Source organism: Lampetra planeri, chromosome 51 (assembly GCF_965212315.1).
Source record: "Lampetra planeri chromosome 51, kcLamPlan1.2.h2, whole genome shotgun sequence".
In the NCBI taxonomy this organism is placed as follows: Eukaryota; Metazoa; Chordata; class Hyperoartia; order Petromyzontiformes; family Petromyzontidae; genus Lampetra; species Lampetra planeri.
Genome location: NC_136157.1, coordinates 1363168 through 1383492, shown reverse-complemented (window position 1 = coordinate 1383492; position 20325 = coordinate 1363168). Strand labels below are relative to the sequence as shown.

Genomic DNA, 20325 nt, shown 5'->3' with positions numbered 1-20325 from the left:
TTGCCAGCGGGCGTTCGACACTTCCAATGGCCTCAATGTGCACATAGCCTGGCACAAGCGTTGTTGTTACGTCACCGCCACTTAGTGGCGAATGGCGGTTGTTGTTCAGTCTATGTATGTATGTATGTGAGAGTCCATTTGTGCGTGTAACTCTATTTTTGTGTATCAATGGATTTGCGTGTGTAACTACATGTGTCTGCCTTTTTCGCCCGGGCAACGCCGGGTACTCACCGCTAGTATATATCAGGAAGTTATTGCAGTTTGATTGGTTCATGATGACGTAAAGAGGCATACGAGATGGAGAGGAAAGATACCAAACAGTGCATATTACACTATCAATGACAGCAAAATGGAATCTGACAACTAAAAAGTCAATAAATATGCATGGAGTGGTGCATACTTAATATTACACTCGGAGACAGAAATAGAAACACATGGATCAGAAAACATATGCCAGTTGAAGTTTACAACATAATTTTTATTATAACTCAATCTATGGGTTGCTGAGGAGTGTCTACCATTTACTACAATTTTTGGGTGGTTGTCTTGATTTTATACAATGCTCTCATAACTCAATTACTTTATTCTTATAGAATTTGTGGCGACTTGTACAAGATATAATATGACCAGCCCATGAAGATCTGATAAGATGTTCAATTAAATTGTTAAACATCAAATTCTGTATCTACCGAATCGTGCACCACTATGCATCATATGCCACTTTTGTGAAAAAAATACATTTTATTTCTCTATTTTCAGAACCAGGTGACTGTGTGATCACTGGAGACCCTCACTACATCACGTTCGACAAGACGACGCACCACTTCATGGGCGAGTGCACCTACACGGCAGCCATCCTGTGCAACCAGAGCTCCACCCTGCCCCACTTCAACGTGGAGACAACAAATGAGTTCTGGGGCAGCAGCACGGCCGTTTCTTATGTCAAGGAGGTCCACGTGGAGGTCTACGGCCACAGGTTTACCTTGGCCAAAGGACGCTGGGTGCTGGTGAGCATTACACCGTACCTTCATGGTCATGTCTATAGGTTGCCACACTCAGGCAGCGGCTAAAGGGGAAAAAAACACAAAAGTTTTAATTTCTCCTTTGGCTGAAAAAGGTAAACTTGTCTCCCAATTGTGCTGCACAGTATACCGGAACCTTGCTAACCTGATGAGTGCCCACTGAGAGAGCAACTTTCATCAATAATAATTATAGCTCATATAGCGTCTTTCACACTCGTAAAATATCATAAAATACACCAATTACAATTAAGAAGTGGTTAAGTTAAAATATAAAATGCTTTCTGAAAGATAAATGTTTTTAGGGAGGAATGGAAAACCCTAGTTTAGTGGAGAAGCCGAGTACATATGTAGTGGTGGTGTTGACGCGCGCCGACAGTGATAGATCACGGGGCGGCGCGGGGTGCGTGGTTGTGCGCGCTGACACAAGGTGGGAAATAGGATCGTGGGCAGCGCGCAGTGATTGGTCAACTGGGGTGGGTGCTCTCAGCGACGTCCGCATGAAGGACTATAAAGGGGGACGCGCGGGAGCACTCGGGGAGTTGATAACCAGTTGAAGATCGAAGACGGAGTTCAGAGATAGGGCCCTGAGACCCCTAGTTCCGCTGTCCTTGTAAGAGCCGGGACCCTGTGTGGCTCGGATGCGAGACTGTGGGACCCGTGGTCTGACGTCCATGTGGGACGAGGCTGTGGGACCCAGAGTCGAGACGGACACCCCAGCCGGGTGGGTTCCGAGAAGCTACGGGGCGTAAGAGCCTGTGTGGGTGTAGCCAGGGGAACCCCGTGGGTTAGGCTGCAGTTAGCCACCCGTGTAATATAAGTTGGTGTTAATAAAGAGTGTGCTACCCGTAAGGTCGTCTCCCGACAAGTTACTACATTACACATACAATAGTTATAGCTTACAGACATTTGGCAATCCACTGCTGGACACGGCCCTCTTGTGCCATTCGTGGGGGTTGTGTGATTACTGTTCACGACGCTGGTCAATATAGGTGGGTGACGGAGAAGCTCAGGCTGGTTCAGATGTCATGTAATGTAGTCATGAAGAATCGCAAAATCAAACTAAAAGCATCGCTAATACGCATTGTCGTCTTATCAAACTGTGTTCATCAAGTGAATGCTATGGTCTCACTTGCAGTGTTTGAACTCGAGGTGTTCTTGAGTTCGCCTGGTCGGGTGTTCCATGTAACGAGGCTTGCTTTCTGAAAGCGCCTGTGATGTTGTTAGCCACGGCTGAGAATCAAACTCAGGTCACTGGATTCATAGCGCAGTATGTGAACCCCTCCCACTTCTCCCCGAGTCTCATCTGATAATGGCTTATTTTTGCTGTGATGGTTATTATGTTTACAATGATAATCTTATTTGTATTTAAACCATCATACTTGTAATTGTGTATTATAATTCATAGTGTTATGTGTAAACTAGTGCGTCCACTCCACCACTCTCTACAATAATAGGATATACTGTAGCAAATATATATGTTGTACGTGTAATATATATTCTAGGTTTTGCTCACTAAAATTGTTAAACATGTGCATGTGGAAATAACACAAGTGTTTCAAATCTATGACAGAAATTCTCATAAATTAACAATAGGTATTTGTTTTTCAAAATGTGTTTTTATATCCTAAACAAAACGTTTTGGTGATTTAATGAAGCCAAGAGTGGGAGCGGAGAGGATGGAGCGAGTGGAAAGTGGGGCAGGATTCCAGTGGTGGACCAAGAGTAGTGGGTACAAGTTTCCCTTGGCCTAGTCCGGCGTGTGCACTGTGTGCAGCACATGTACGGTACACGAGAAGGTGTGAGATTGTATTAGATGCACGACTGGGACCCTCACTGGAGCTGTGCGCTGATTTACAGGTGGAAGGACGGCGTATGACCACTCCGCTGCTGCTGTCGGGGGTGCATGTGTACCTGAGTGGATCCTACGTTGTGCTCGAGACCAATTTCAATTTGGTTGTTCGGTTTGACGGAAACCACCATGTGGAGATAGTCGTGCCGAATGCGTATGCTGGGATACTGTGCGGCATCTGTGGTGAGTGCCGACAACAGGCTTTTAATGTGCTTCTGCGGCCGTCTGGAATGCTCTTCTGATATGAGGAAGCTACTAGAGCTATGCACTTCTAAATCTAGATTGCAAACTCATTTATTTTGAACAGCTTTTTGTGTTTAGTTTGATGCCCTTTCCCCGCACCTCCGATTAGTACGGTTGGCTATATACGGTGAGAAAGAGGTTCAACATATGTAATGAGAGAGCGCCACCTGGGGGGTAACAAGAGATATCTGCATGGCCACCGCTGGGTAACCAGTATCCCAATCTGAAGCAGGGATTCCATCTGGGCCAAAGGTAAGAGAATACACGGGAACCATCGAGAGGGTTTTACGAGGGGGTATTGGCTGAGGGCGGAGCTTGCTCTGCCGAGAGGGATATAAAGTCATACAGAGATTCTACAAATAAAGAAAAGACACCAGTCAACAACTGTCGTGGAAGTTGTTTATTACACATACATACATGCAAAGCAGATGCACATAAGGTCATGAGCTTACCAACATGGCCTCTCAACCATGGATTTTTTGCATGTAGAGTTTAGACCTAAATGTGACTCTCAAAAGAAATGGTAGCCAAACACACAAATTAATAGCAAATCACCAGCCAGTCAGATTTTGGTTCACGAGTAATCTAAAGTACATATAGATGACCAACCCGTGACTCGGTGGTTGGGGAATCGATGTGGGGGTAGGCAGAGATGGGCAAATACATATTAAATTATATTTGCTGTATTTTGCAAATTATGAATGTAAATACATGTAAATTAAATAATGTTCATATCTGTGGATGGGTTATATGAGCACATCTACATCCCAGCCAACAATGTATAAAACCCAGTGAAAACCTACTGATATGCAAAATAAAACTTGTATTTTAAATAAGTCTATGCATTAATAGATTTAATTATGCTTTAGTTCCATTGTATTGCATGCACATGGACCAAGTGGATATTATATAAGTGGGCATCTGCAAATACTTCTGAAGCACGATTGTGACTAAACGTCACACTGCACTTATTACAATGCTGACCCCGAGTCACGGTTTGGTCGCCCAATTCACACTGAGTCACCATGGCAACAAATGCAGTGGTTTACCCAGTGTGAATTGTCATTTATAGTTTTTTCATTTTGAAGCCTTCCTTTATATTAGTGCTCAATTTAGTCGTGCACTGAGATGTCTTTGCACACTAGCGTTACTTTCATGTTGTAACCTTGCAGGAAACTTTAATGGCGATGGCTCAGATGACAATCTGAAACCAGACGGCTCAGTGGCCGCCTCCTCGGCAGAACTGGGAAACAGCTGGAAGTCGGTGAACAGCTCGGATGAGTGAGTAGCAGTCACCCTCGCACTCATCTCTTGCTGTAGCTGAGCGTAATGCCCTCATGTGGGCCCAATTCTTTGTTGATGGTTATTTCGGTCTTGATTTTGTCTGATAGCTTACGGTTTCATATTCTTGGGTCTTTCGGTAAAGTCACGTAGATAGGTTAAAATAAAATAACAAAAAACTACGATGTTTCGATCGCAACACAAGCAATCGTCATCAGGAGAAAAAGCGGGAAAGCTGCTGAGGTAGGCTGTTTTAAAGGTTTTGAAATGGGTGTAGCCAAAGGGTCATAAACGAAGTGGGCGGGGCTAGTGATGTTAAAGTGAGAAATTTGCATGTCAATGTAAGTTCGGAGAGTTACCTCCACGACGACGAAGGCGCGGAGGTGGCCATTGTATTGTGAGAGTTTAGCATGTCAATGTAAGATTGCAGAGCCACTGCCACATCGAGGACACGAGCGACATTGGCTGTGTGAGTGTGAGACATTTAGCCTGTTAATGTAAAACCAGAGAGTCGAAAAAAACTACTAACATCGGAAGGTAGGATGGAAACATCACAGCCAGTTATGATTTAAACTGGTTAATAACGTCCTTCCAATGATTGCTCAGTTTGTACCCATCTTCTCGGTTGAAATTGTGTCTGTGTCTATATATATATGGATGGCTTCATGAACTAATCTTTGTTGATAGCCAGTGGGCTTGCAAAGTAAAATACCTTCGTCTTAGACGATTGCTTGTATTGCGATCGAAACCTCGTAGTTTTTTGTTATTTTTGTTATTTTCTTTGAACCTATCTACATAACTTTACCGAAAGACCCAAGAATATGATTTCCTGCAGACACGAAAGCTTTAAGTCGAGCTTACTGTTTGTCTTTTAATAAAGCATACCCTGGGAACTCTTGCAAGCGGATGTTCCATCTCAAGGGATTTTTCAGTTACCATTTTAATAAAAAAAAATATATAACCTCTTTACCTTACAACGGATTTTACCCATCAATCCCTTGAAAAATCATACATCTCAGCACATTCAGAAAACACATTTTTACTCATAAGCAGCTCGTGTGTGTTTTTGGAAAGTATTATTTGCCCATGCACTGAACCCAGCGACCTGAGTGTGATTCCTGGCCATGGCTAACACCAGTCGCAGCTGATGTCTAAACCGGCATTGGGTCCCCTTTCACCAATCCACGATGATTTGTGTGGTGAAGCATAGTCCTCAAACGACCACCATTACCAATACGGTGTGGAGATGTCTTCATCCAGCAGTGGATTGACAAAGGGCTGTGAATTGTGGAGGGGGGGGGGGGGTTCCTGCCATGATATCAGCACGCTTTTGCTCATTTAAAAAACAATTGTGAAATTTTTAAATAACATTATCACAAGTAGATTATTATTACTGGTACCATAACTTAATATTGAAGTATTGTTTTTCAAAGGGCAGTGATATATCGGTATTCCTTGATGTTTGTTTTGGTAGATGCAAAGATGACGAAGGGGGAAGACCCGAGTGTGATCCAGCGACACAAGAGGAGTTTGAAAAGGAGGGATTCTGTGGCTTAATCACCGACCCCAATGGTAATGTCAATTCTCAGCATCTGGGTACTTTAATGCACATTATTGTGCAACCATTTTAATTATTCACATTATGCAGTATTACACAACATAACCTACTGGTGCTTGTTAATTCACTATTGAATGAAAGCCTCCCCTCGTTATGTCAGTCATGTTTTTTTTAAATCCTTTATATTAAGTTCGCGTGCTTGCTTGCTTGCTTGCGTGCTTGCTTGCTTGCTTAGTACCGTGCAAATCTTTCGGTCGTTTTTTAACCCACTTCCCGTGATCCAATCGAGCTGACATTTTCCACACAGACTCGTTGTGTGTGACAATTAATTTTCGTGAAAAAAAATTTCCAAAATTTTACACTGTTTAGGGAAAACAAATTAAATATTTAATTACCAATTGCTTAATGGTGGCAGACAATCATCTGACCCATAGGTGGCAGCCATCTCAAGCCAGAGGACGAGAGGACTCTAGCCGCCACGCATATAAAGGATTTATAGTGAAAAACTTTGTTTTTACGGGTTTACTTGTTATCGTATTTCACCATGCTGGTCAGTGTGGACTGGTGAACGTTTGAGCAGCCGGTGGCCAGAGCCAATTGACATGTCACTCTCCACCTATGTTTAGCCATTGCCGGGAATCGAACTCGAGTCGATGGGTGCATAGTGCAGTGCACAAACCACTTTGCCACTACTCCAAACACACGCGTGCAGTATTACTCTCCAACTAGTGCAATTATTTTACATTGTTTTCAAGGCCTCGTTTATAAGATAGTTAAGTGAATGGGACTTAAGTATTGTGTATTTATAGAACATCATCGACCATACAGGTAGTACAGCAGCTTTGATGCATGGCATGAGGAAGCAGATCTACTTTGACAACAGCAAGGTTTCGGCAGCAATAACTCTACATTCAATAATTGGCCAATCACTTTGCATGTTTGGACACAGGCATGTATGGTTAATGCAGACTTTATACTTCGCAATAGGTGGCTATTTGGTGTTTGAACATCTTAACACCTGTATTATTGCTGAAAATGTTGAAGCCTTTATTTTTCATCATAGTGTTAGGACTGAATAAGTTGTCATCAAAGGTAAACTGTCCAGTGTGATGGTATGGATAGCTAGATGTGTCCAGTGCCCGTGGAAATGTTAATCAGTCTCGTTGATTTGTAATTATTATTAGACTGTGAAGAACTGGAGGTTAACACAAATATTTTTCTGCATTAAAAGGGGAGGTTGGTATTCTTTAATTTCTGTATTCCAAAATTAAATCATACAAATGCCCAAATCCCTCCTTATGCAAGTGGGGCTATGCAGATGCCTGCAAAGATTAAAATAACAAAGCTGCATTCACCTGACACACCTTTCCTGACATCATTGTGACCAGGAGCTTTCAAAGAGTGCCACGCGGTGCTGCCTCCACAAGTCTTCTTCGACAACTGCGTGTTCGACCTGTGTGCCACGGGCGGCAACCCCATGTCGCTATGCCAGGCCCTGCAGGCCTACGCCGATCAGTGCGCCCAAGCTGGCATAATCATCACGTGGAGGAACAACACCTTCTGCCGTGAGTGCAGCACCCGCTGTGATGTCACCGCCACATGTTATAATCCTGTGCTTTGTTCCTATCAGAACAGGATTGTTGAGTAAGAATTAATGGATACCCTATATGTCGTGTCCATGTTAAACAAATCAAAAGCCAAAGTGGTAGAACTGGGTTGCCACTCCCAGAGGTGAGTTTTCACACATGTGGCACAGCTTATTCTACCGCTATTATTCAGTTGGAAAATAATTTCTGTTGGGCCGCATCACCATTCTCAACTTAGCAACGTTACCTACATTCATACGTATTTTGATGTTCGTAGTGCAAACAGTAGATGAGAATTCATAGACAAGAGCAGTTTGCGTTCTCTTTGCGCCATGCCAGATGTATTCCATCATTTATAGCTACAAAAATAGATATACATTAACCAAAACATTTGTATAGAATATAATTGGTTCCACGGGCGCCACATTCCCTTGAGGCGTGCAGTCTCGAGACAGCCGATCAATTTGTCATGGTTGTGGTGTCACACTGAGCAGACACACAGAAGGGATGTGAGGCATTGAGCTCTCCCGTTCTGAAGGTGTCATGCCTCTGGCACGAGAGGAGTCTCAGTCGTCATGGAATTGGGTTTAAGGTGCCCACCATACGTAATCATGAAGTACATCCAGCACCTTTACCTCCCTATGATAAATAATAGAGGGGCAAGGTAGCACGATGGGTTTAAATGTCAGCTTCTTTCAAAGTTGCGATGAAATTCAAAACTTTCTCATTAATTTCATCTGCGCATTCCTTAAAGATCTGTGGATATTTCATTATGGCATTACAATGAAATAAAGTAAAACATGCACATTTAAATGCAACCAAAATGAATGTTAATATTGCAGATGATTTGTAGAGGTTTTGTTATTTAGTAGAAATCATCGTGTGTGCATGTGGCACCAACAGCACTCACATGCAAACCGGGCAGCCACTATGAGAGCTGTGCACCGCCCTGCCCGGCTACCTGCAGCAACGCAAGTCTCCCGGGTGGCTGCAACCATCACTGTGGGGAGGGCTGTGTCTGTGACGACGGCTTTGTCCTCTCTGCGGACAAGTGCGTCCCCGCGGAGCAGTGTGGTTGCCTGGATAACAACGGAAACTACCACCCGGTGAGTTCTACTCATTCTTTCACCCTCGTGTAAACTCACCGTATCTTCCCAGTCGACATTAATGGGTGCACTGTGCCTTTTTTTGTTTAATTTTGTATCAGTTTGCATAAATAGTGTGTTGTAAACCCTCCTCCACCCGACACAGCCAATTATAAAAATTGTCACGTGAACAAACATGCCAGTTTCACTGCTTCAGCACACCAGTGTGTTGAAAATAAATCCACATCACATTTAACAATTGGGTTGCCTGACGTTTCACTATAAGTAACAACCACCTTAATCAACTTTACTAACTAGCTGTGTCAGGTGGAGGAGGGTTTACAACACATTTTTCGTACGTGATCTAACCCAACATTAATTTTGAATCATATTATTAATCACAGAAGCCTACTTGTTAAAATATTGTGCCTTTCTTCATTGTTTATCTGGTCGCATTTTATAAACATTTTTCTAAAATACAGATTCCACTATTTGTGGTTATCTGATTACACAAAATTCAACAACCAATGACAATGGAATATGATGAAAATTATTCGATTCATATGGCGTTCTCAAGACTTTTTCACTGCCTCCACGATCGTGTGGTGGCAGCTCGGGAAGAACTGGTTTGAATCGGAGACCTGCGACCGACGCTGCACATGCGTGACGCCCGGATACGTGAGTTGCGATGCCTGGCAATGTGGATGGCAAGAGGTCTGCACGGTGGAGGATGGCATTCTGGGCTGCCACAGCAAGGGTATGTGTTTTGTCTATGACACAAATATTGAACAATCAAACGCAGACACTGTGGCAGAGCGCTATGGTCTCCTTTGGAAGACAATGAGTTATAATCATAGTTATAATGCAACCCAGCCCATCATCCCTTCAGAATTAAAAAAAGTATTACTACATAATTAAAATCTGAGGTTGCCTTGTAGAGAGATGTATCCATAGCACAGGAATGTAGAATTTCCATCTGATTTGTAACCACCAATGCAGATAAAAAATAATTCCCTGCTGATATGAGCATTGAGGCAGTGCTCATCTCCTGTTTAGAGCCCTGCACCAGTGATCTAAATTCCACGTTCCTGTGGAGGGTGCGAGTCTATCCATAGAAGCGCCACCGTGGTGAGATGTTGTCTCCCTCACCTGGTATGCAGGAGATCATGGCATTGAACTTTGCATATTCTCTCTGCCCACGGTCGCGTGGAGTTTTTTGCGGGTCCTCTAGTGCTTCCCTCTACACGAAGCAACGTGTGTTTAGTTTCATTGACTTCTACTTTACATTCCCACATATAATGATATAAGCCACTTTGATGGCCAATCACGTGTGCCCATGCCACCTCTGAATATTAGTCCAAAGCTCAGTTAGTTAGTTTTATCACAATCGACTTCCCCACAAAGTGGCAACCATTTTAGCAAACCCAGAGGGGTGATGGGCTAAATTGACCCAAAACCAGGATTTGAACTTGGAACATTCCGATGGAGAGCCGCTCACTTTACTTTTGAACCATTGGAGATGGATATCACCAAATCTGTGTTTGAATATGGGGAGACATATCCACTTTTTTATTTAAATTGAATAAACAATATATTTTTTTATCCAATCTCATCAGTGCCCAAGCTGAAACCATCAATCGTCTTACCATTGGCGTCGAACCAGGAGTTTAGTTAATCTCAAATGGGTAACTGGGACTTAAACCTCGGGTTAAGTGGTCATGGCTCAATACACCAACAGGGACATTCATCCGAACCAACGTGCTCTCTTCTTTTACCTTTACATTCCAGCGAATCTAGCTTAACACGAATTGGCTTCATCAGCCATGGCCTCTTCCTGTATCAATTACACTACTTTTGTCTTTGAAATACCATATGGTTTCACAGAAAAATCTGCTTTAAGCTTCCCTTAAGGGTTATAAGAAATTTGTAAGTTTCATCAGCATTTTTATTAATACGTCTGTATGTGATCATCAGTGACCGGACATATCTCCAGTTAAATTTCATAAATAATTGTCTGTGGGTTTCAGTCGATTGCACCTGCCTTTTGATTGTGGAATACTTACGAGTGAGGGAGGGAACAGTAGCACCCGCTAATTGCTGTGAGAAGGGCCTGGTTGTGTTTCTGTGCCCCAGGTTACGCCACGTGCCACGTTGCCGGAGATCCCCACTACTTCACCTTTGACCTGATAATGATCAGCTACATGGGCACATGCACGTACACGCTGGCGGACGTGTGCACCGACACCAACGTGACACCCTTCACCATCACCGCCAAGAACGAGGAGCGCGGGCAGGCGTCCGGCTCCTACCTCAAGCACGTGATCGTCGACATCGCGGGCCACCGCGTCACCCTGCAGAAGAGCCACCGCGTGCTGGTACGCACGGATTGGGCACCGTGAGACCATACAGTCGCAGTTGAGAAAGAGAATATTAATAATTATGGGCAGAGTGGGTGCGGCAGAGTGCCCATCTCACAGTTCGATTGCTTGCCGTGGCTAACATCAGTGGCGAGTGATATCTGAACTGGTGCCAAGCAGCCCACCCCACTAACCGGTGTGGTGAAGCAATCACTGATGTGGTGTGGGTAGTAGATTGACAAAGAGCTATTAAAAAAGTATCTTATTAGCATTCCCTGCAACATTTGCTAAACAGTAGATATAAAATAAGCATACCATTTACATTGATTTGAGAAGTATATGTTAATGGAAGTTTATCATGTGAATTTAGTTAAAAGTTTGTTTTCTTTGTAAGCAGGAATGTCTTAGTTGTGACATCAGCACACTTTATATTAATAATGAACCCATTATTATTTAGGCAATGAGCAGAGATGATTAATGTACAATTAACGTACAATGTGTTTTGTGATATGTAGTTAGTAGTGCAAAGTAATTATGCGGTAAAAATGAGAGCTGTTGTAAAACACACAATGCATCGTGGTTCATTTTTCTTTATTAACAGGTTGACGATAAGCGAGTTAAGACCCCCATCGAAGGTTTGGTCCCAGGGGTTAAGATCGGCATAAGCGGAAGCTACGTTCTCCTGGAGACTGATTTTGGCGTCACAGTCAAATTTGATGGAAAACATCACCTTGAGATCAACACTCCAAGTACTTACTTTAACAAGGTCAGTTTGGTTTGGAGACTCAGCACCTACATTGCAACAGCAAATATCAGAGGCACACTCGAAGGAATGTATTAAATAACATTCACTACTCCTAAAGCCAGGGTCCGTAACACATAATGGCAGTGGCAGAGATAACCACGACAAAGGTAGTGAACCTGAAAGGTGATAATGTTCCTACATTTAATCATGGAGTTGGAAGAGAAAATGGATTACTGAGCAAAGCTATGTGAGGATTGAAGGAAGAGCATGAACGTTCCATCCTAAAACGAGGTGGCAGCATCATCATCATCATCAGCCACGATCGGTTCACTGATGGATGAAGGCTTTCCCAAGCTGATGCCATCTTTCATGATCCATAATTAGAAAATCCCCACAAAGTACCTGCACAATAACTTATTTCATTGCTCCATCTTCATGGTGGATACCCTCTCAGGAGACAGCAGAATGTGTTTAAATGGATTCATGGTTAACAATGTCCTATACAGACAGGTATATTGTTATATATCTTTACACTGTCACTTAAAATCCGTTTAGATGTTTTTTCCTGTCGCTAATACCATAGATTTATTATGACCGCACGCATGCATTTGTAGTGCAAATACTTGCGTGATCCGGGGGTAGAAATACTCACGGGATCCCAGGTTACAGTTAAAATGATAATATGAAGGAAAGGAAAGAGAAGGCGGGGCGAGAGAGATAAGGAACGCCCAGGGAGAGAGTGGGGACGTCACCGGATGAGGTGGGGCAATCGAGGTGCTTCCTGGAGGGATTCGGAGTGGAGTGGATGTGCGCGGTGTGAGCTGGCAATATAAAATAAAGAAGTGTTTGTCATCCTTATCTTCATTTGGTGACTCGGTACAACTGGTGGCAGCGGTGGGATCCCGAAGATGCCTCGACGCGGTAACGTAAAGGACCCCGACCAAGACCCCAGCGAAGAGGGAGAAGAACGCGCCTCCACTCCAAATGCCCCAGACAGCTGTGATCCAGAGACAGCACAGTCTACAGACAGGGTCAGGACAGCCCGCCGAACCATAATAATATGGCGAAAAGCGAAGAGTAACTCCTCTGAGAACCCTGGACCCCACGAGAGAAGCAGGCCCTGGGCGGACCGAGTCCATCAATTCACGGAGGCAGTAACGCTACTCCTGCAATAGCTGCGGGAAGACAAGATGGCTACTAGCCCAGCGACTGCGCTGGCTCTTTTTATTTATTTTCTTTCGGTTCGAGCGGGAAATCCCATGGCGGGGACGCCACGAGCAACAGCGATGGCTGAGATAGTTGCCGCCCACGAAGTAACAACGGAGGTGGAACCAACAACAGGAGTGGAACTCACCCAGCCTCCCAGACCTGCAGTCGAGAGGAGACTACCAGGGCACAGACCTATGTGAAGTGGCCTGGCGCCAGTGACAAGAAGTTGTGGGAAACAGTGACCCTCGAGAAAATTCGAGGCACAGTGGAGAAGAAGTTGGAGAGGATGGGGGACATCATCTATGAGTACGGGGCAGAAAGCTTTGGAGTGCAAGAGGCAAAAGGCGGGAGAAAGGTTCCAACCCCACCAGTTTCCAGGAGGCAACAAGAAATCAAGCGCCTCATTCAAGAAAGGAGACAGCTTAAGAAACAGTGGAAGAAAGCCTCGGAAGTGGAAAAGAAGGGCATAGAGGCACTTCAGGCTGACATCAAAACCCGGTTGGCATCCCTCCGTAGAGCAGAGAACCTACGGAAACGCAGAAGGAAGAAAGAACAAACTAGAACTCGATTCAATAAAGATCCCTTCAAGTTCCTTAAAAGTCTCTTCACGAAGGAAAAAAGTGGAGTTCTAAAAACAACAAAGAAAGACCTAGAAGAGCACCTGAGAACCACAAACTTTGACTCAAAGCGACATGAACATCTGGCCATCCCATCAGATATCCCACCCATTGAACCCCCGGAACATCATATTGAGACTAGCCCTCTGACATGGAAAGAGGTGGAAAACACAGGTCGAAGGGCAAGAACAGCATCAGCCCCGGGGTCAAATGGAGTCCCGTACAAAGTGTATAAGAACGAACCAGACGTCCTGAGGTTCCTCTGGAGGCTTATGAGAACAGCTTGGCAAAAGAAGATAATACCCAAAGTGTGGCGTAGGGCAGGCGGGGTCCTGATCCCCAAGGAGAAGGATGCAGTGAACATCAGCCAATTCCGCCCAATCTCCTTACTGAATGTCGAGGGTAAAATCTTCTTTAGGGTCATTGCCCAGAGGATGGCCGAGTACCTGCAAAGGAATGCGTACGTCGATACATCTGTACAGAAGGCAGGAATATCAGGGTTCTCTGACTGCTTGGAACATTCCAGCATGATCTGGCACCAGATCCAAATGCCAAGGTGGAGAAAAGGGACCTCCATGTAGTCTTCCTCCACCTCGCCAATGCATTTGGCTATGTACCCCATTAACTCCTGTGGTCTGCCTTCAGATTTTTCCACATACCGGACACCATCACAACCCTGGTGAAGTCGTACTTTCAGGATCTGCAGTTCTGCTTCACCACCTCAGAGTTCACCACCTCATGGCAATGCCTGAATGTAGGTATAATGGCGGGATGTACCATTTCTCCATTGGCATTCATAATGGCAATGGAGGTTATCATCAGATCCTCAAAATGGGTTGCTGGTGGACAGCGAGTCGACTCTGGTTTTCGCCTCCCTCCACTCAGAGCCTACATGGACGACATTACAACATTGACCACCACTGTCCCATGCACCAGGAGACTGCTCAGAAAACTCGAGGAGAACATCAGCTGGGCCCGTATGAAGATTAAACCATCCAAGTCACGCAGCATCTCGATTGTGAAGGGAGTACTCTGTGACCTGAAATTCTTCATCGGAGATGACCAAATCCTAACAGTGTCTGAGCAGCCAGTAAAAAGCCTTGGAAGGTGGTATGATGCAAGCCTGAAGGACAAAAACCAGGTGCAACAGCTGCGCAAAGACATCAGTAGTAGCCTACAGTCCATCGACAACACCCAGCTACCTGGAAAGTTAAAGGCCTGGTGTCTGCAGTTTGGTCTCCTACCCCGGGTGTTGTGGCTCCTAGCAGTGTATGAGGTTCCAATCTCAACAGTGGAGAAGATGGAAAGAGGAGTCACGAGCTACTTAAAGAAGTGGCTCGGAGTTCCACGATGCCTTACCACCATAGGCCTCTATGGAGATGGTGTCCTCAAGCTGCCCCTCACGAGTCTAACCGAGGAATTCAAGTGTGCAAAAACCAGGCTCCAGATGACACTGAATGAATCTCGAGACCCAGTGGTGAGCAACAACGCGCCGACCTTGGCAACTGGGCGCAAATGGAGGCCAGGAAAAGCAGTCCAGGAGGCAACAGCAGCCCTCAGACATGCTGACATTGTGGGTCATGTTCAGCAAGGGAGAGGAGGCATTGGGCTAACTCGCCGTGCTGCTTGGAGTAAGGCCACTGCACCAGAGCGGCGGAAGATGGTAGTGCAGGAAGTACGCCATCAGGAGGAGGCTGCAAGGTGGGCCAAGGCAGTCTCTCTTGCCAAACAGGGACAGTGGACTCGATGGGACAGTGTGGAGAAGAGGAAGATCAGCTGGAAGGATCTGTGGGCCATGGAAGCGAGGCAGTTGAGCTTTTCACTCAGAGCAACATATGACGTCCTTCCAACACCAGTTAATCTTCACCAATGGTATGGTGAAGATCCGGACTGTGTCCTCTGTTCCATGCCAGCCAACCTCAGGCACATTCTCACAGGGTGTAAAACAAGCCTCACCCAAGGACGCTACACTTGGCGTCACAACCAAGTCCTTAACAACCTTGCGTCCACCCTGGAGGACAAGCGAGCTGCCACCAACTCCCTACCACCCCCAGCACCATCACACCCCTTACGGACGACCTTTGTCCGCGAAGGGGCTAAACCACCAAAGAGCGGCTCTAGACCAATAGAGCGAGACCAGCTGCGCTTGGCCCGCGACTGGAAAATGCTAGCTGACATTGGCCGGCAACTTGTGTTTCCTCCGGAGATCGCAACCACCACCCTAAGACCTGACATGGTGCTCTGGTCCCGTTCGCTCAAGAAGGTCTTCATCATTGAGCTCACAGTACCCTGGGAGGACTCAGTAGATGAGGCTTATGAGCGAAAACATCTGCGCTATGCCGATCTAGCTGCCGAAGCACGGCATCATGGCTGGAACACAGAAGTCCGACCAGTGGAGGTGGGCTGCAGAGGTTTTGTGGCAACATCTACAACCAGACTGCTTAGAGACCTGGGAATTAAGGGCCAGAGCCAGCGTTCGGCAATCAGAGCTGTATCGGAGGCGGCAGAAGGCAGCAGTCAGTGGCTCTGGATGAAGAGGAAAGACCCCAGCTGGGCCCCAAAGTGAGAGGGCCAGGAGGTATGCAGTCAACAATGCTTGACTCAGGGAGGAGGACGCCCCTGCCATGCATAGTCCCATGGGATGTTGGCTATCAACAACAAGGCAACTCCTATGACTAATTGGGAATGGGACGCAAGCGTAGGATTGATCACCCTGTCGCTGGCCGCCTTTGGGGAGGGTGTATAGTATGAAAGGCCGAAACACCCTAGGAACCAAAGGTTCACTACTGACGATGCGCTCCCCAGATTTCACCAGGCTCACAAAGGATAGTAACATCTCATCCTGTGTTCTTTGGAATTTCCATCTTCATGGTGGATACCCTCTCAGGAGACAGCAGCATGTGTTTAAATGGATTCATGGTTAACAATGCCCTATACAGACAGGTATATTGTTATATATCTTTACACTGTCACTTAAAATCCGTTTAGATGTTTTTTCCTGTCGCTAATACCATAGATTTATTATGACCGCACGCATGCATTTGTAGTGCAAATACTTGCGTGATCCGGGGGTAGAAATACTCACGGGATCCCAGGTTACAGTTAAAATGATAATATGAAGGAAAGGAAAGAGAAGGCGGGGCGAGAGAGATAGGGAACGCCCAGGGAGAGAGTGGGGACGTCACCGGATGAGGTGGGGCAATCGAGGTGCTTCCTGGAGGGATTCGGAGTGGAGTGGATGTGCGCAGTGTGAGCTGGCAATATAAAATAAAGAAGTGTTTGTCATCCTTATCTTCATTTGGTGGACTCGGTACAACTGGTGGCAGCGGTGGGATCCCGAAGATGCCTCGACGCGGTAACGTAAAGGACCCCGACCAAGACCCCAGCTAAGAGGGAGAAGAACGCGCCTCCACTCCCAATGCCCCAGACAGCTGGGGTCCAGAGACAGCACAGTCTACAGACAGGGTCAGGACAGCCCGCCGAACCATAAGAAGATGGCGAAAAGCGAAGAGTAACTCCTCTGAGAACCCTGGACCCCGCGAGAGAAGCAGGCCCTGGGCGGACCGAGTCCATCAATTCACGGAGGCAGTAACGCTACTCCTGCAATAGCTGCGGGAAGACAAGATGGCTACTAGCCCAGCGACTGCGCTGGCTCTTTTTTCTTATTTTCTTTCGGTTCGAGCGGGAAATTCCATGGCGGGGACGCCACGAGCAACAGCGATGGCTGAGATAGTTGCCGCCTACGATGAAGTACTGGAGACATCTGCGCCAGGGATGGAGAAGCCAGTGTTGTTGATGGGTGAGGCAACGGCACCACGACCGATGGGATCCACTCTCCCCAGCCCGGTGAGCTGATCGGAGTCTTCGAAATTGCCAGAAATACAAAGGGATGGAGAAGGGCAAACCTTTGGAGGGAGTAGAATTATATTTGGTGGGAACAACACCAATAGCCGCCATTGGTTTGGAATTGGTACGAAACAGCCAGGCGCAGCGGTAATGGACGCTCTGAGCCTTAGCGGCGGAGCGCTAAGACAATGGCTTGAAGCGCGCGCAGCAACCACAGCCCAGGTCGCAGAAATTAATTCACCTGGGGGATCGGAGCGGCGATGAGGAGAGGGCGCTGATCGACCACGTAGGTTCGGCCACGTAGAAAGGTTTGTGGCTAAAGGAGGGGACTGGGGGACAATTGTTCACAGATTCAAGGTGGCATATACATATATAGAGTGGATGGAGCCTGAGGCACTGAAGGTGCTCCCCACGGCCCTTAGCGACGATGCTCTAATTATATATTCCTCCATCCCGGCGGAGAAAAAGGAAACCCTGCACGCTGCTTATCATGAGATGGCAGAGATTTTTGACCCGCCATCCAGCGCAAAGAGACGATTTCAGAACCGTCGGCGGGAAGAAGGGGAGTCAGCCTTGGCCTACAGGAGTGCTCGCATGGACCTAGCTCAAGCTACTTTGCCAGGCCTGAACGCGGGGCTCTGGACTTTATGGTGGTCGACCGTATGTTAGCGCTGGCATAGGCTTTAACAATAGTTTTTCCAGTCACAGATGAGGACAAGTAGACCTAATTGTGGATCACGAAGAGCCCATGAGGAGGTGATGAGATCACAACGTATGGTCGCACAAACAGGGGAATCATCATATCATTAAGGACTGGAGGGGGTTCGGGGAATATGGAACAAGGAAGACAACGCCGAGTCAGAGGTGGACGTCAGTGTGCCCGGGGGAGAGATGTTCGCAGCTGGAAGGGGGACATTTCAGTGCCCTACCCAAAGGACCCATCGCTGGACGCCCCGGGGACTCCAAGCACCTAGCAGGACCCCGAACCTGGTAACCTGTCACCGATGTGGCCATATAAGCCACAACACCCGCGGGTGCCGTACCAATGCTGCTCCACCGGGGCCGCCTTCGCGCCAACAGCTGTTGTTCACCTCTACATACAACCAGCAGGTGAGTCACGGCACCCCAAACACCTCGGCAGTTCCCATCACAGACCTCTCATACACACTTATCATTTGATACACCCACTACTTCCCGACGATCACAACCACCATCGTATATACATGATTTTTCACCACAATGGCGCAAGTTGGCACAGAAGGTAGTAGCGACTGCAGCTGGAATGTCGGTGGTGGTAGGCTCGGTGGGGGGAATTGGGGTTTGGATGCTGATCGATACAGAAGCATCAGCGACTATTATACCATTGCACATTTTGTATGTGCTTCCCCATAAGGCCCAGCGATTGCAACATGTACAATTATTCTACGTAGCAGCAAATGCGGGAAGCATGAGATTCTTGGGACAGTTATAAATCAAAATCTGTGTGGGAGGACTGGTCATATCGGGACCTGTGCTCATCTCCAGCACATTAACGGTTCCCTGTTTGCTGGGGACAGACTATTTAAATCAACTGCCTATCAAAATTGTTATGGACCAGGGGTGAATCGAAATGCCGTCAGGGGAACGGCTATATTTTTTACGCCCAGATAATGGCACCCTATGTTGGCTCAGGTGCAGGCAGTCGTCAACAAAATGCTCACGCTACCCCAGCATCACAAATCCTGATTCCCCTTCGATATCGCACGCCGCTGGTGACGGCTCAACCTATATTACTATCACTGGCGATGATGTTCATGGACCGACATGCCCTGGCAAGTGCGGATACTATCCTGTGTCTCCACCAGAAACTAGTTATCCAAGTTTTAAACACGGCAAACACACCTGTCACTTATATGGGGGAATGGTTTTGGCGCATGTGCGACCCATGCCAGCAGGGGGCGATGAAGTGCAGGTGGGAATAATGGAGGATGAAACTGATTCTGCGTGCGAGGAGGCTACGCCCTGGCTGGAAGCTATGACAGCACAGGATGCTAACTTATCCGAGCCACAACGTCAGGCCCTTTGGAAATTGTTACAGGATTTTGAGGATTTATTTACTAAGGGACCATATGATTTAGGGCAATCTAAATTAATGACACGCCACATAGATCTTGACTTAAAGCTTTCGTGACTGCAGGAATTCATATTTATTCTTTAGGTCTTTCGGTAAAGTCACATAGATAGGTTCAAAGAAAATAACAAAAAAATAACAAAAAACTACGATGTTTTGATTGCAACACAAGCGTTCATTGTCAGAAAGATGTCCCACTCTTCCACTCTTCCTGATGACGAATGCTTTTGCTGCGATCGAAACGTCGTCATTTTTTTGTTATTTAAAAACATTTTCTTTGAACCTATCTACGTGACTTTACCGAAAGACCCAAAGAATACACCGTTTAGAGATAGAACAAAGCGCCACCCATCTGCCAAAATTAATATCGCATGGGGCCGGTCGAGAAAGCTCACATACAAAATTCGCGATCCACGAGATGTTAAAAGCCGATATTATTTGCTATGCACGAGCCCATGAGGGGCCCCTGTCATCCTGGTAAAGAAACCACCGGTTCATTGCAGCTTTGCGTCAACTTCCGTCGACTGAATCAGATCACAATGGTGGATGCTTATCTGCTCCCGCTGATTGACGATTCCTTGCACGCCTTATCGGGCACCAAATACTTTTCTACATTGGACCTATAATCTGAGTTTTGGCAGCTACCGCTAGATGAGGATTCAAAAAACAAGACTGCCTTTGGAACACTGCAGGCGTTATTTTCATGTTAACTGTCTCCCCATGGGATTACAAACGGCGCCAGCCACATTCTCATGGAACTAGTACTAACAGGTCTCCAATGGGACATTTGCCTGATATATTTGGACAACGTAATTAT

At 46.2% G+C, this 20325-nt stretch overlaps 1 protein-coding gene across 11 annotated transcripts in view; it reads left to right on the top strand.

Annotated features, from left to right (window-relative positions):
- LOC144734432 (zonadhesin-like) overlaps nucleotides 1-20325 on the top strand; it is a 138692-nt gene that overhangs the window by 62357 nt on the left and 56010 nt on the right. For all 11 annotated transcript variants that reach the window (XR_013588508.1, XR_013588510.1, XR_013588509.1 and 8 more), the window contains 9 exons: nucleotides 760-1007; nucleotides 2880-3054; nucleotides 4287-4395; nucleotides 5870-5967; nucleotides 7342-7518; nucleotides 8443-8645; nucleotides 9237-9381; nucleotides 10758-10999; nucleotides 11583-11747. Coding sequence is in view for 8 of the 11 variants with exons in the window: in XM_078616627.1 (XP_078472753.1) it covers nucleotides 760-1007; nucleotides 2880-3054; nucleotides 4287-4395; nucleotides 5870-5967; nucleotides 7342-7518; nucleotides 8443-8645; nucleotides 9237-9381; nucleotides 10758-10999; nucleotides 11583-11747 (1562 nt within the window). In the remaining 3 variants the exon portion in view is untranslated. The remainder of the gene's footprint in view (nucleotides 1-759; nucleotides 1008-2879; nucleotides 3055-4286; nucleotides 4396-5869; nucleotides 5968-7341; nucleotides 7519-8442; nucleotides 8646-9236; nucleotides 9382-10757; nucleotides 11000-11582; nucleotides 11748-20325) is intronic.